The sequence below is a fragment of the Mesoplodon mirus genome (genome assembly GCF_964341445.2).
Source record: "Mesoplodon mirus genome assembly, chromosome: 7".
In the NCBI taxonomy this organism is placed as follows: Eukaryota; Metazoa; Chordata; class Mammalia; order Artiodactyla; family Ziphiidae; genus Mesoplodon; species Mesoplodon mirus.
In genome coordinates, this window is record NC_138983.1 from 15,979,784 (window position 1) to 15,995,450 (window position 15,667).

The window sequence follows — 15,667 nt, forward strand, 5'->3', positions numbered from 1 at the left end:
TGCCCCAGCTCAGGGCGGGGGCCAGTCAGGCAGCCACCCTGGGGCCCATGGCATCCCGTGCTGCGGGTAAGGGATATCCCCACCTCTGACCTGTGTCCCCTCCTGGCCTCTCTCCCACAGTGGTCACTGCCACGCTAGCCGAGACGGGCCTCGTGTCCCTAGGGATCCTGCTGCTCCTGGCCAGCCGCCTCCTTTTTGTCGCCATCTGCGTTTACTACTATTACCAAGTCGGCCGAAAACCCAAGAAAGTGTAGCCGCCCGCCGGGCCAGGGGCCCCTCTGGGGCAGGGAGGCCTGGGGACCTCGGGCTCCCTTTGGTTCCGGAAGGCAGGAAGGACCCTGCCCCAGGCAGGCAGGAGTGGCCGCCTTCCTCTCCTCCTGGGCCCTCAGGTTTGGGGAGGGATGGAGCCTCTGCACCCCATCCTTCCCCCCACACGGTGACGCTTCCTGTTCATGGGTCTCTCGGCCTCTGGATCCCCTGGACAGATGCTCAAGGAAGAGGCTGAGTCACAGGCATCCGGCCAAGGCCAGGCTCCTGCCCCTCTGTCACAAGACCCTTCTTTCCTGAGAGGCTGTGGACTGCCTCCTTGTTCTCGCCCAGGCCCCCAGCCAGTCTAGTGCCCAAGCAGCCGAACTTGGCTTCTGCTCATGCCTGGAAAACCTTAGAATTTGACCCCGGGCCCCTTCCCTTCCATGCGGGCGCTCTCCACATGTAGGGGACCCTCTGCCCCCTAAATACACAGCGCAGCTGCGGGCTGGCAGGCGGGGGTCCGCCTTTGACCCCTGGCACCACCCCTTCCGCCTTCTGTGAGGTGGGCTGCAGGTCGCAGGGCCCTGTGCTCAGCCCCGGCCGCCACGACCTCTCCTCGGGCCTCGCTCTTGGTTGCTCTGCCCCCACCCAGCTCCTGAAGGCCCCTGGGTGCCCCCTCTCCCAACGGGCCTGGGTCCAGAGTCTGCCAAGGGCCTCAGCCACAGACTGGCCCTGACAGATGGACACCCGGGTAACCCCAGATGGCGGCCACCTGTAAGTGACAGGGTTTGTGGATGAGGAAGAGAGAGAAGCATGTCTTCATCACTTGGCGTGTCCTCCAGTGTCCGAGGTGCACCTGACCCAGCCTCCTTACCCCCCTCCCCCCTCCCCCCCTCCCCAGGGTGCTGCCCTCTGGCCCTCTGGCCTGGGGTGCCTCTGAGGCCCGGCTGGGTAGGACTGGGTGCCCTTCAAGCTCAGCAGGGGCAAAAAATAGAAATATTTCAGCAAGCCGCCTCCTCTCATGCCCAGCCCCCATCAAATGCCCTGGAGGAGGCCAACAGCTGGCTCCCTCAGGGATGAAGACCCCTGCAGGCCCAGCAGCCTGTGTGGCCCCCGTGAGTCCTTTAACCGATGCCCCCCTTCCCTCCGGCACCCCAGGAATGGCAGCCCCCATGTCCTGGGGACAGACGTGGAGAGAAGCAGCCCCGGCCCCAGACTTGCTTCCCGTCTTGGAAAAGAGCATTTAGCGGGTGAGATGGTTGGTCCTTAGGTGCAGCCCAGCTCTGGCTGCTGCGCCCTGGGCCCGGGCCCTGCCCGCGCTGGGCCTTGCTGCCCTCCCACGTGCCCAGCTGTCCCTGCAGCCACACGTCCAGGGACACAGCCTGTGCCCAACGGAGCACGGCACCGCCGCTGTTAACACAGCCGAGGAGAGAGGCCCAGCGGGTTGGGCGCCCAAGGCTGTGCTGCTGGTAACCGCGGCCGAGCGGGAGGGAGGCTAGACACGAAGGAGGGGCTGTCCTCTCCTGGCCTCCATCTCTCGAGGCTGAAGTTCGTGCCTCTTCGCAGAATCCTGCCCCCAACCGCCGAGCCCCAGGCAGGCCCAGAGCCACGGCAGCCTTTGGGAAGTGGTACTAGCTGCTGGGCAGTGCCCCCAAGCCAAGGCATGTCCTCTGAGCTGACCCATGCTTCTTGAGGCCTGGCTAGCACGCCGCCAAGCGGTGGATGGTCCGTCCTAATGACCGCTGGGCTTGGCGGATAGATTTTCCCCGGGAGGCTAGCAGGGCAGAGGGAAGTCCGGGCGCTGGAGCCGGGCTTTGTGCCAGGCATCCGCGGGGGCTGAGCCAGCCAAGCTGAGTGAGGGTGGCAGGACCTTGTCCCCGGCGGTGGTAATGCGGGCCTGCCGGGACGATGCTGTCCTGGTTCTGTTCCTCCTAAAGGTTTGGGAGAACCCAGAATGCCCCTTCCCCGATTCACTTGCCAGCCTCCTGCCTCGGCCCAGCTTCCCCACCCCGCCCCCAAACCAAGACCACCTTTCCTCACGGTCACTATTTATTCTTCGTTCCTTTCTCTTTTTGTAAGAAACAGTCACAAAAACCAGTGCAAAACCATCAGTGTGGGCGTCCTGCTTTATATTACAAAAACTCCTCTTGATCTAGAATATAAAAAAGGGAAGCTCACAGGAAATAAACTTGATAAATTAGCTCTGCTACCTACCGCAAGGAACACTTAATAGACTTTCGACATAGGACCCACCGGGGAGGGGAAGAGGGGGCTTCTAGGGAGATGGGGGTGCTGGGCCTCGGCCGGTTTGGGGGATCCTGTCTGGGCCCCTTAGGCATGGAGAGGAGAGAGGGGACAAGGGAGGCTGGGGAGGGGCCCCAGTGCCCAGCCACTAAGCAGGGAAGGTGGCCTTTGGTGCTGGGCGGGGTATGTGACCAACTGCAAGGTCTCCCCTGGCACCTGGCCTGTTAGCGGGGTCAGGAAGTCTCAGCACAGAGACTTCCTACCCTCCCGCCTCCCCCAGCAGCCCCAAATTGCCATCTGCACCTATTAGGGGCTGTTGCCGCTGGCCTTTACCTTCTCGTGCCCCCTCAGAATGGCCACTGGGAGCCTTGCAAGTAGCTACCAGCCTGCATTAATGCTACAGAGCAGAGACGCCTGCTTCCCCTTTCCAGCCCCAGAATGTCATCAGCGGGGGCAGATCCGGACTCCTTGGCCCCTTTCTGGAGAGCCCTTGGGGATGAGAGTCTTACATATGCCCTCAAACCCGCCTCACCCAGGTGTTCCTCCACGACCAGCCTTTCTTCTCGGGGGCCCGGAGGGTGTGGTGCCCGATGCCCGGCTCTTCTTACCTTGAAGGCCCCAGATTCTCCTGGGCAGTGGGGACCAGATGGGGCCCTGATGCCTGGGGAACCCCTGGACCGAAGTCACACAGCTGCCCAATTTGACCCTAAGCCCTGCCTAGCCAGCCTTTTTTTTTTTTTTTTTTTTTGTCCACCACACGCCAGCCCTTTGCCTCTGCCAGGAAGTTGGAGCCAATTTGTGAGTGGTCTAGAGACCTGCGCTGGGGTACAAGCTGCACGGCCCCCTGGGTCCTGGGGTTGCCCAGTCGCTAGGGAGTTCATAACATCATTTATGGAATTGCCAGGGCAGACTGATACAGGGACAATATGGAAAGACCCAGCCCACAATGGGCCAGGACTGGTGGGGACAGCAGGGTGAGTGCAAGGGGGAAGGGGAGAAATGAGGGGAGGGTCAAACCAAATCTTTACAGCAGGCACAGAGCTCTGGCTGCAGCTCAGAAGGGGGTAGGGGGCAGAGCAGGGGGGCACTGGGCTCTAGGCCGCTGCTGTGTCTCCCAGTGGCTGGAAAGCTGGAGGGGAGGCTGGAAGCTGGCACAGGGCCTTTGAGATAGAATGGGCTCTTCCCAGACCCTGAAGAGGGACAATGGAAAGAGGAGAGCAGGCACCATACTGTCCCTTCCACACCCACCCCTCAACAAGCTTGAGCTGTTTGGCAGACATCACTAATCAAGATTACACTGTCCTCCCCCACTGAGCCCAGACCAAGCCTCAGATTCTCCGCACAGCCTCTGGCAGCCATTCCTGATTGGTCAGGGTCAAGGCGTCTTGCAATACAGTTGCTAACGCTGGTCTAGAATTTGAGACCTGCATATGAGGGGCTGATTTGTGGGTGCTGTGTGGGTGTGAGTCTGTGGGGAAACCTCTCCCTGCCAGATCCTGGAGGAAACACTCAGAAATGTGCTATGGACAGCGAAGGGACAGGAAAACCGTGTCACAGCAGAAATGATGAGGTGCCCTGGGGTTCTTTAGCCTGGAAATAACGGGGCTCAGGGGGACAATGTGTGGCCTTAACGCTTCGGGAAGGAGAGAGAGCAAGTGGGATGTCATGGACAGAACCACAGAAAAACAGAAACCTCCTCCGTGTATTGAGCTGGTGCTAAAGTCAGAGCAGTCCAAAGAGAAGCCTGTCTTGGGAGGTAGTAAGCTCCCCGTCCTTGGAGGTGTGCAAGAAGAAGGTGGAGAAGTCTTGGCAGGGATCTTGTAGAAGACATCTGAGTGGCAGTTCTGAGTGAGAGGAGAACCAGATGATCTTGGGGGTTCCTTCCAGCCCTTCCAGCCCTGGGGGCCAGGGAATTGGTGGAGTTGGTGGAGGAAAGGTGGGCAGTGTAGAAAACGGGCTGTGGTGTGTGTGCATGTGTGTGTTCCTGGGACTTAGAGAAAAGTGTGGGGAGGTGGCAGGGAGGGCAGAGTCCAGAATTTTCTTAGCTGTGGAGCCGGGAAGAGGCAATTCCTGACCAGCTTGCCCGCTCGCTTCTGGGGAAACCAGGATGCAGAGGCCAGCGAGGCGTGTGAGCAGTAGGTCTGCTGGGACCAACAGAGCCTTGGAAGGAGTGACAGGCAGCCTGGGGATGGCGGGGTTCTTGTTCAGAACTGTCACACATGTGCTGTGTGACTGTGGATGAGAAACTGCTCCTCTCTGGGCTTTCCAGATTATTTGCTCCAACAGATGGGGAAGCACGGACCCTACCGGCTGGGTCATCCTTGGATCCAGCATCTGCAGCCCACTCTTGGCCCCAGGCTGAAGCAGGGACAACTCCATCCTCGGAGGACCAGGGACTCCAAGTAGGTTCCAAGTCCTCAAGGACACGGTGACCAGGTCTCCTCGGGGCCCCTGGGCTTTGCCAACCTTTCTCCACAGTTTTCTTTTGCCTCCTTCTTGCCTAAATCCTTATTACTTCCTTGGCACCAGATCCTGAAGCTGTGAGTTGAGGGCCCAGGTCCCGAGCTGCCAGATCTGGCTGCACCAAGGAGGGGGCCTGGCCCTGGTGTTGCTTTGGTCTCTAGTGCAGACTGCATCCTGGGTTCAGGTGCCCGGGCCCCCGCGGAGAACCCCATGGCGCCCATTCCGGAGTCCAGATGGGCTACATCAGTCCATATTTTTGCCTTCATTTTTTTTGTTAAAAAAATAGCTATTTTCCTCTGCCCCATTTCCTGGCCACTCATCATGGCCTCACCTCCTCCCCCGGGGCCAAGAGGGCAGGGGTGAGGGAGAGGGGAGGGCATTGGGTGCTGGGCAGTGGTGGGTGGGGTGAGTCTTCAATCTTCAGGCCACACCCTCTACTGGATGCCCCGGAAGAGGCACATGGCAAAGATCATGGCAAAAAGCTGCAAAGAAAGTAGGAGTTTGCTTGTCAGGCTGGGCTCACAGCCCTCCAGGGGGCTGTCCCTCCCCCACGAGAAGGGGCTGTCTGCTCTGGGACAGGAAGGGGGCTCACCCATCACTCTTAGAGCACTCCTGCTGCTGGCGCTCCTGACACTGCCCTGGGGGCAAGCCCCTTTTGCCAGTCACTGGTCCTCTTCATGCCGTGTAGTCATGAAAAGAAGGGGGCTTTGGACATGGGTTCAAATCCAGCTCCCTTATTTGCCAGCAGCAAACTTGGGCCAATACTCAGTTCCCTTCTCTGGGCCTGAGTATGTATCAAGAGCCTACCATGTGCCGGGCACGGTTCTAAGTGCTGTCTCAGAAACATTTTCACAGACCAGGAAGTGAGACACAGGGAGGTCAGGTGACCCACCTAAGGTCACACAGCTACAAATGGAGGATCCAGGATTGGAGTCTAGGTATTCTGACTCCAGAGACCATGCTCCTAGCCCCTGCACTCGCCTCCTTCCAACTCACAAGAAGGAGGTGAGATTGAAGTCTAAGGCAATTAACGATGTAATGAGGCCTGTTATACAGTAGATGCTTAATTAGAAGTTACCAGGATTGTTACTAATAGACGAGGAAGATGCAGCCCTTCTCCAAACTAGGAGCAAAATCACTGAACACCTGTCTAAGGGCCCTGGGGTAGTGGGGTGTGCAGAGACCCTGACTCAGAGATGCCCATTTCTTCAGACTGGCTGATGCCCCTGTACCAGAGCTCTTGCAAGTAGCGCAAGGCGCAGTCCGCAGACCACAGGCTCATGGCCGAACCTCCAGGAGGGACAGTGGGGTGGAGGCAAAGCATACGGTAAAGGTCCCCGAATCAGAGCAGGGTTCTGCCTGGCACAGAGGCCACAGCTGGGCTTGTGGGCTGGGTGTGAGGGCAGTAGGTCAGGAGCACAGGCATTGCTTAGTGAGCCCCTATTACACGCGAGGCACGTAGTCCCCAGCACCTGTAAGCCCCACCGTGCCCTAGGAGCAGGCTTTTAGCACCATGTTGCAGATAAGGAAACTGTGGCTCGGGCATCCTGTGCGTGGGGTGAGGCCGAGCTGGAAGGTGAACTCTAGAAGCCCACGTTCTTCCTGCAGGGGACCCACGCCTGCGTTTTCCCAGGGGGTCTGGTACTGATTTGTGTTTCTTGTTCATTGTTTCCTCCTAGGAGAGGATTTGTTCACCTAGAACAGCGTTGGCATACAGTAGGGGCTCAATCTTTGCTTGACGAACGAATGAATGAATGACCCCTCCCTCTCCCCATCCTCAGTAGTCTCCACAAAACTGCTCTAAGCAGGGCTGTAGGACACAGTAAGAAGCTAAGCAAGGCCATGTTTATGGCGCCAGGTAGGAGGGGGAAGGCTGAGGATAGGGAGGCCTGACTTCACTTCCTGGCTGGCCGAAGACTGGCAGTCCCTTTCTTGAGATGGGCGGGCCTGGGCAAAGCCCTCTGCCCAACCTCCCAGGGCAGCGGGTTTGAGATCCGGGAGAGGGTGGTAGAAGGAAGGGAAGGGGGCAGCTCTGCCCTTTGGCCAAAGCGCCACCTAGTGGTGGCTCCAAGAGTCTGCGGCTGCCTTCCGTTTGAGGGGCTCAGGGCCCTTCTGTCTTCACCTCTGGGGCTCAACGTGCGCTTGTGAGGTTCTCAAGGCCCCGCAGGCCCTGAACACCCCACAGAGAATGGGCCTGATCTAGAAGCACAGGCTGTAGCCCCTCCCTGAAATCAGCTGCGTTGATCCTTCAGTCAGAGTTCACTCTGGACCGTGGGTAGGGGTGAGGGCAGTGACTCTCAGGGCCTGTCCATCCCCACTGCCCGAAGACTTGCTCAGATGTGTCCAGAGTCCCAGGCTGACTCGCAGGCAGCAGACAGACATGGCTGGGCTTACCTGCCCATCGTCCCTGCAGTGGGTACCCACTGGGTCCTGGGTTAAGGACCTGGAGACGGAGGCAGGCTGGGGGTGCAGGCCATGGGGGATCTGCCTGAGACCCGGTGTAGGTGTCTGTCTTGCTTCTGAGGAGCCACAGAAGCGGGGGCCTTTACTTACCTCGATGGCCAGCACCCCTATGGCGAGGGCTCCTGCCAGGTAGACGTAAGTTTCAAAGGCGTTGAGGATCACCGTGTAACAGCCCTGGGAGGGAAGGACCAGAGGTAAAGCCATAGCCAGGAAGGAGGGACAGAGGTGAAGGGCCAGCCTCAGGACTGGGGCGTGAAGCCTGGGAGCTGGCATGTGGCCCCAAAGCTCAGGCAGCAGCAGGCCTACCCTGTCACACCGCTGCTGGGACAGTTTGGTGGGGAGGAGAGGTGGAGGCAGGAGGCCCATAAGCTCAGCCACTTAGCAGCAATACACCAAAGACCCTCTTGGCCCTCCAGCCCCTAAGACGGGCTGAAAACTGCCAGCCTGACTGCTGCCGAATCAGCCACAGACCCTTTCTTCTTTTCTGATTGGAATATTGGGAAATTTCCAATACATACCTGGGCTCCTTGCTTCTCTCATAAAATCAGAAGATCCAGTGAGGTAAGCCATCATTTCTATGTGGCAGTACCTGGGGACAGGTGCTCCCTGGGGAACCACAGTCGCCACCATCCCCTATTGTCCCTCACCCACCCTCTCTACTCCTTCCCATTACCAGCCTGGCGGCTGGATTTTGGTTTGCAGCCTCTGCCCTAAGGAAACACAGCCCATTCTTCAAGACCCAGCACATACCTCGCCTCCTCCAGGCAGCCTTCCAGGACCAGCCCAGCTCTCACAGGGCCCCTTCTAAATGGATTGAACTCCTGTGCTATTACTGCTTTCTCAAGCAGTCCTCAGGATGTACAGACTGAGATAGAGATGGACCCAGAAAGACAGACAGAGGGATGGCATGCGAGCAAAGCCAGGAGCTGCCAGCACGTGACCTCAGCCCCATCTGACCCTGGGTGCCTCACGTCTGGGTCATCTTCACGCCTGTGCTCCTTCCCCCGGCACCATGCTGACCAGAGACTGATGCACGGTAGTTGCCTTGAATGAAATGCATTTTTAAAGGGGGAGAATTTTCTTTCTTTTATGAGAAGCTGTATATGCTTTGGGCCCAGCCAGAGGACCTGCAAGGGGAAGAGCCCCCGGGTGGGGGTGGGGATCATGCCTGGTCCCTGTTGGGTGACTCTGGCTGTTTCTGAGCTCTGTTGAGATTCTTGGGTGATTCTTAGGTGATTCTTGGGTGTTCACGCCCATTGTCAATCACCCAGAAGCCCCGCCTCATTGGCCGGAAGTGGAAATGACGCCCCATGAGGCTGTGCCCAGGCAGGTGGACAGCAGGACGTGATATGGGCAGAGTGGCCAGGTGGATGGCATGAGACCCTCCTGCTGGAGGCTGATGGGGGCTGGGCAGGGAAGGCTCCCACAGGCCGCCCTTTGAGCACTCAGCAGCAAATAGGATGTACCCAGATAAACAGACCCCTCCAGCACGATGACCTGGATCCACAGTGCTCTTGGGGCTGATGGTGTGTCAGAATCATCTGGGAGGTGGTTAACAATGCAGATGCCAAGGCCTCACCCCCAAGACTCTGGATCAGGGGGTCTGGTGTGGAGCCCAGGAACCTATGTCGTGAGCAGACGCCCCAGGTGATTTCTAATGCCTTTGCCACGGCCGGGCTTTGAGACACCACAGTCCCGGCAAGGACAACAAGGAAAGAGGTCTTAGCTGAACTCGGGCCTTGTCTCAGCAGTACCACTGGGAGCCCAGCTAAGGGCTGTGTGATCGGAGCCCTAAGGGTGCCCTCCCACAGGCCAGCTGGTCAGGAACCCAGAGTGGCTGGAGGCAACTTCAGAGCTGGCAGGGAAGCCCCATCCGCCTGGCCAGGCCAGGGCCATCCTGGATCTGCCTGCAGACCCGTGTCAGGGCAGAACTCAAACTGCCAACCCCCTTGGTCTGTTTAACTCTTTTTAAAGCATCGGAACCCCAACACGTAGAGCAATGGCAGCAGAAAGCTGGCCTGCTCTGGAGGGAAGGGAAGGGAGACAGGGAGGAGCCCGGGAAGGAGGCTTCTGGCCTCCCGTCATCCCCTCTGGCTGCCACCTGCCTCCCGGGCCCGACCACGGCACCCACTGCTGCACACCACCCCTCTACCCCGACACTGGCTTTGTCGTGCGGTTTGGGGGCCTTCCAGACAAGCAGCACCAATGACCCGGGGAGAAGTGGGGGTTACACCAGCCACTTGCTCACTGGGCGGACTGATAGGCATAGCTCGTTTTACTGCATTTCGTGGATATCGTGTCTTTTTGGAAATTGAAGGCTTGTGGCAGCCCTGCGTTAAGCACGTCTGTTGCTGCCATTTTTCCAACAGCAGTTGCTCACTTCGCGTCTCTGTGTCACATCTTGGTAATTCTCGCAGTACTTCAAACTGTTTCATTCTTACTAGATGTGGTACCGGATCTGTGATCGGTGACCTTTGACGTCACTACTACCTCTCGCTGATGGCTCAGATGATGGTTAGCATGTGTTTTTTAGCAATAAAGCATTTTAAAATTACGGTATGCACACTGTCTTTTTAGACATAAGGCTATTGCACACTTAATAAAGTGTAGTGTAAACATAACTTTTATAGGCCCTGGGAAACCAAAAAATTCGTGTCCCTCTCTTCATCACGGTGGTCTGGAATGGAACCCGCAGTATCTCTGAGGTGGGCCTGTACTTACTTTTTCTAGGCCTCACTTGCCCCATCCAGAAACTGGGGCTATGTAGGCTAACCACTTCATAGGATTGTGTGAGGATAAAATGAGATGCTCCAGACAAAGCACGTTGAACAGGGTTGGCAGGGAGCCAGCCCTCGGTCCCGTTAGGACCATGCTTCCTCTCTCTGTGCCCCTGGGTGGTGGGAAATGTCTGAGTGCAGAGTTGGGTGTGTGGGTTTACCCTCTATGGCCCTGGGGATCCGTGCACGAGACACACACACACACACACACACACACACACACACTCCCTGGGGATCCATGCACGAGACACACACACACACACACACACACACACGCCCTGGGGATCCATGCATGAGACACACACATACACACACACACAGATGCCCTGGGGATCCATGCACCACACACACACACACACCCCTATACTACAAGGGGACAGGAGGAGCAGTAAATCCCTTCCTGAACTTGAAGTTGATTTTATGTGCCTCACCCGGGCTGGTGGGTGGGAGATGTCCCCAGAGGGAAGATGTCCCTGCACCCCTCATCTGCTGTGGATGAGGTACCTGGGGCCTTAACTGCTCATCTGCCCTCTATTGGGCTGTGGCACCAAAGACCCTTTGGGTCCCTGGGCTGAATCGAGCAGACCAGTTGGCTGATGGAGGCCCTGGTACTGAGACGCCCTCGGAGGGAGCAGTGAGGGCAGGGGGTGAACGGAAGATGCCGCCAACACTTAGCGAGTGTCTGCTCTGGCCAGAACTCTGCTGTGCCCTCATGTGCTTGTTAGGACTTAGTCCCCATTCCAGCCCCTCGGGGAAGAGGAAAGAAGGGAGGGAGCAGCTGGCTACTTGCTCAGGGTCACACCCAAGGAGGCAGGGAAGCGTATTTACACTGAGGGAAGTCCAAGCTCCCAGGAGCTGCATCAGGAAGCCTCGGTTCTCGCTCACCCAGGCGGGGTCCCTGGCTCAGAGCCCGGAGCTGCCTACAGCCCTGGGTATCACCTCTTCCTCACCCTCAGGATGGATGCCCACCCCTTATCCTGACCCTGCCCAGCAAGACGCTGCAGGGGACCATCTCTCCCCAGGCTGCCCCACAGACTGCGAGTCCCCTAGCTGTGCCGCTGTCGCCAGCACCCATCCTCCATCTCTGCAGAGAGAGAACATCCCCCCACCCTTGGCTCCCGACCAGTCGCCCCTCGCCAACCTAATCCGACAAGAGGGCAGCTAGGCCAGAGGTGCCAGCACAAAGGCCACCCACATTTATACGTCCAGCATGGACCTTCCCCCGAGCCCTCTAAGTCCAACTGTCCACTGGCTACCACTGTTTGGAGGTCCCAAAGGCACCTCACACTCAGCTTGCCTCAGACCAGATCTGAGATCTTCCCCCAAACCAGGACCTATGGAGTCACCCTCATCACTGCTTCATCCTGCCTTCCCCAAAGTCGGCCTACCACCATTTTACCTCTTGATTCATTTCTCAGATCCATACACCTCTCTGCATCTCCACTGCCACCATCCTGGTCTAACCCATCATTGTTTCTCACTGGGACCAGTGTAAAAATCCATTCTGTTCACTCAGGTCCATCTCTAACCCCTGGCCACTGAGCAGCCAGAGTGCCAACATGGCCACAACCCCACGTAGAACTCGACATGGGCTTCTTTGCTTTTCTGGCATCTTTGCCATGGGCCCGTCAGCACTGCATGGTCTGGCCCTGCTGATACCCTCGCTTTGAGCTAGTCTTGCCTTATTCACTGTGCTCCAGCCATACTGGCCTTCTCTTGGTCCCTGGAACACACCATGCTCTCTCCTACCCCAGGGCCTTTGAACAGGTTGCTCTCACTCTCTGGCTGGAGTGCTTTTCCCTCGTCAGGAGGATGAGAGTGTAGTACTTTATGTCTAGAGGAGACACAGCAGCACCCATAGTCACAACCCACCAGGAAGCAGGTGGGGAGCCCTGAGGATAAAGCAGAGAAACAGCGATGCTGTGGGGAGAGAACACTTAAGACCACCCTGACAAGTGGGAAAAATGGATGCTTTCCTCTTGGTGGTCACCATACTGGCCTGGAGTCAAGGTCTAACAAGATCACCATCTCCTGGTACACTCCCTGATATTTTTTTTCCAGTAGGGGAATACATTCTTGACTTGCCTGGGTGACTATTTTGACCCAGGGAAGGCTGAGGAATGAGCGGGAGAAGCTGCCATGGTGGATTCAACTCATACCAATGGAGGAGCCAGGTTATTCATCATGGATCACCTTTGGGGATTTCCTTATTTCTCTTCATTGGCACTCAGTGATAAACAGGGCTGGTGGACTAACTCAACACCCATAGATGAGTGCCCTCTGCCTTAGCTCCTGACAGCCATATGACTGAGTCCTGGCCAGTGAGACCAAAGCAGAAGTCTGATGGGGGCTTCTGGGAAAGAAGCTGGTGCCACCTTCTTCCTGTCTTCAACGTGGGTGGGATGTCTGGAGCCATGGCAGCCATTTTGCCACCATGAAGTACTAAGCACAAAGAACGGCCACAAGGATCACAGAGACTAGGCCTTGATTGACATGATGGAGCCACTGATAAATATGAGAAGCCACTGTCGTCCAGAATTCTTGCCATTTGCTTCAACCCTTTTAGTTTAGATTTTCAGTTCCTCAGAATCAAACATGTTGTTCACTGACTCAAAACTGTGATGAGGATGTGAGGCAAATTCAGAAATGCATCCTGGGCTTCAGGGAAGTGGGCTTTGGAGAAAAGTCAAATAGAAATAGTCCCTCAGCAGAGGCTTTTAAAAGGGAAGAATGCTCAGGAGGGACGTTAGTGTCTCAGAAAAGGAATCCCAGAAGTCAATCTCTGGGAATCCTCATGCGCAACAGGGGAAGAGTCATGGTAAAGAACTAATGTAGCCGCACAGGGACCTCTCTGATGAACTTCGATTTCAAAGCCACACCCAGGAGATGGAAGGAGGCATCATAATGGCGGATGAATCCAGAAATGGGAAGCATGTCAGGATGAAGCCCTAAAAGAACAGGGCCCATGGGAAGCCTCCCTGAACAATTCACAAGTGGCCTTAGGATAGAAGCTTGGCTGTGGGCAGCAGGCAGTCCTAATGGTAGAAGTTTGTTTGTCTTTGATAAAGACAAACTCTGCTCTGTTTCATGGAGTTGTCAGGGTCCCAGGCACCTGGATGCTCTGACATTCTAGGGGGCCACCCTCCTCTGCAAGGTTTGAGATGGCTGTCACCATGGCTGTCACCAAGATGGCTGTCGCCACCAGCCAAGGGTTGGTGGGGGAGAAGGAGGGGCAGGCACAGTGCTTCCTCTTAAGGACATGACTCCATTGCACAAATCGCCTCTGCTCACCTCCCTTCAGCTAGAAGTGGGTCATATGGCTTAGCTGCAAGGGAGGCTGGAAAGGGGGGCTTTACCTGGTGGTCATGGGGTCTCTAAACCTCCCCTTTCCAAGGAGGAAGCAGGAACCGAGCATGGGGGCAGCCAGCAGTCTCTGCCACTGTGTCGGGAATCTGAGGTCCGGAGCGTGTGTCTTGGCCAAGGTGACACAGCTGCCAACAGCCCAGGTCTGCCTGACATCACAGCCTGAAACATCCCCCCACACCCTGCAGCCTCTCCTCACGGCTGAGACCTAACTCCTGGGGCGCTGCCCCTGCCCCCAGCTCATAGCAGCCTGATTCCAGGACCTTTGTGTCTTTATTTAGGTCTCTTTCCCCCAGTGCAGGGAGGCCGGACCATAAGGGGTGGAGGAATGTGGCTTTGGGGCCTGATGAGTCCTTGGACATGACATGAGCAGGTGCAGGGGATGAGGGTGCTGAGTTCATGAGGCAAAGCTGAGGCTGGAAAGAGTCTCATCAGACAGTCAGGGTCAGGCCGCAGCCCAACTCCCACCCCCACCCACCCCCCGGGACTCTAAGAGGTCTGACTTGAGCCTCGCCCCCATCCCACACCAGTCCCTTCTAGCCCATCATCTAGTTTTATTTTCTTTAGAGTAAAATTATTATTTCCTGTGAAATTATGACTTGCTATGTGTTGGCTGCTTGCTTATCGTCTGCTCCCTCTAACCAGACTGTAAGCCCCGCAGGAGCAGGGGTCTTGTCTGCTGTCCCCTGCTGTGTCCCCTGCTGTGTCCCCTGTACCTGGCATTCTGCCATGAGAGCCTCATCAAAGGCCAAATCAAGCGAGGGGTGTGGGGCTCAGGTCACCCTCTTTCTCCCCCGACTGCTCTGCCTAGCCTGGTCTCACACACATCCCTGAGGTGTATGGGGACTGGTCAGTGGGAAGGGGGATCAAGGTCAAGGGCACTGTCTGCCTCACAGAGGGGGCATAGCAGGGGCCCTTGCAGCCCCCGGAGGTGGCACACACAGGAAGGGAAAGGGCTTCTTCTGAGACTGAGATGAAGTCCTTGGGTTGTAAAAGAAGCCAAGAAGTCTAGGAGCTTCCCAGACTCTGGAGACTAAGGTCAGGGAAACCTTGCTCCCGTGGGATCTGGAGGTGCTCCCACATAGCAAAGGTGAGCTTCCCTCCAAATAAAATGCACAGCTGAGGAGGGTCCCCCACTGTGTAATTCTGTTTCTGGCTGCTGACACCTGAATTACCAGAAGCTCAGGGAGTTCTGGAACACTGGAAAACTCCTAGTCACCCTTGAACCCCAGCCAAAAGGCCCACTCCTCAATCAGTGCCTGATTGATTATTGATTATTGATGTCTGTGCAGGCATGTGAACAAGGAGGGCTCTGGAGGTCAGACAGTGGCTGCACCGGGCATCAGGGCTCTGAATGCTCACAGCCATTGATGGACTGTCTGACATTCTCATCCTTTCCCCCTTTTGGTTGGATTTCAGGAGCATGCATGGAGCCTTCCTCAGCCCCCGTTCAGGAGTCCCATATCACAGCCAACATTCCCATGGGATCCCCTGAGTGCCTTCAGACCTTCAGGGCCCACCCTGTCACCCACCCAGCTCTGGCCACCCAAGCCCCGATGGACAGGCTTCCCCTGCCTGGGGGTAGCAGGGCCTGGTACCTGCTTGTTCAGGAACAGGTCCCTTCCCAGGAGGCATTCCTCCCTGTTCAGCAGGACCCCATCCCGACTCTGGGGTTCTCTCCGGCAGCAGGCCTCCGGCACCTCGTCACTGTCCAAAGTCAGGAGTCGGAAAACTGATGCAAACTTAAAGTCTTCAGGCCCGTTGACCCCGCAGCAACCAAACTAGGAGCAGAGCAAAGAGAAGGGGGGATGGGAGCTGGACCCAGGTATGAGGGTGCAGAGACACACATCCACTTCAAAGGCCACTGTGAAGCAGCGGGCTGGAGCGGAGTCAAGACCCAGGTGTGGGTTGGCTGCTCCTCCTGGGCAAACGTGGGAAAGTCACTCAGCTTCTCTGAGTCTCCAGCGTCCTCATCTGTAAACTGAGGGTGGTGGTAACCATTCCTACCTCACCGGCACTTAGCACTGAATAAACAGTTGCTATGATTACCATCATCGATGACCGTTACAATTGCTTGAGGACTCAAGACAGGGAGGGCAAACGGGTTT

The 15,667-nt window shown here is 56.9% G+C and overlaps 2 protein-coding genes across 6 annotated transcripts in view; one reads left to right on the forward strand and one right to left on the reverse strand.

Moving 5' to 3' along the window:
- TP53I11 (tumor protein p53 inducible protein 11) overlaps nt 1-3,237 on the forward strand; it is a 150,371-nt gene extending 147,134 nt beyond the window's left edge. Inside the window, exon 6 of the mRNA XM_082628844.1 lies at nt 121-3,237. Within this exon, the coding sequence (XP_082484970.1) occupies nt 121-254 (134 nt within the window). The 3' untranslated portion in view covers nt 255-3,237. The remainder of the gene's footprint in view (nt 1-120) is intronic.
- TSPAN18 (tetraspanin 18) overlaps nt 2,358-15,667 on the reverse strand; it is a 187,779-nt gene continuing 174,469 nt past the window's right edge. For all 5 annotated transcript variants that reach the window (XM_082628838.1, XM_082628839.1, XM_082628836.1 and 2 more), the window contains 3 exons: nt 15,158-15,340; nt 7,510-7,593; nt 2,358-5,438 (listed from right to left, as the gene is read on the reverse strand). In XM_082628838.1, the coding sequence (XP_082484964.1) occupies nt 5,391-5,438; nt 7,510-7,593; nt 15,158-15,340 (315 nt within the window). In that variant the 3' untranslated portion in view covers nt 2,358-5,390. The remainder of the gene's footprint in view (nt 5,439-7,509; nt 7,594-15,157; nt 15,341-15,667) is intronic.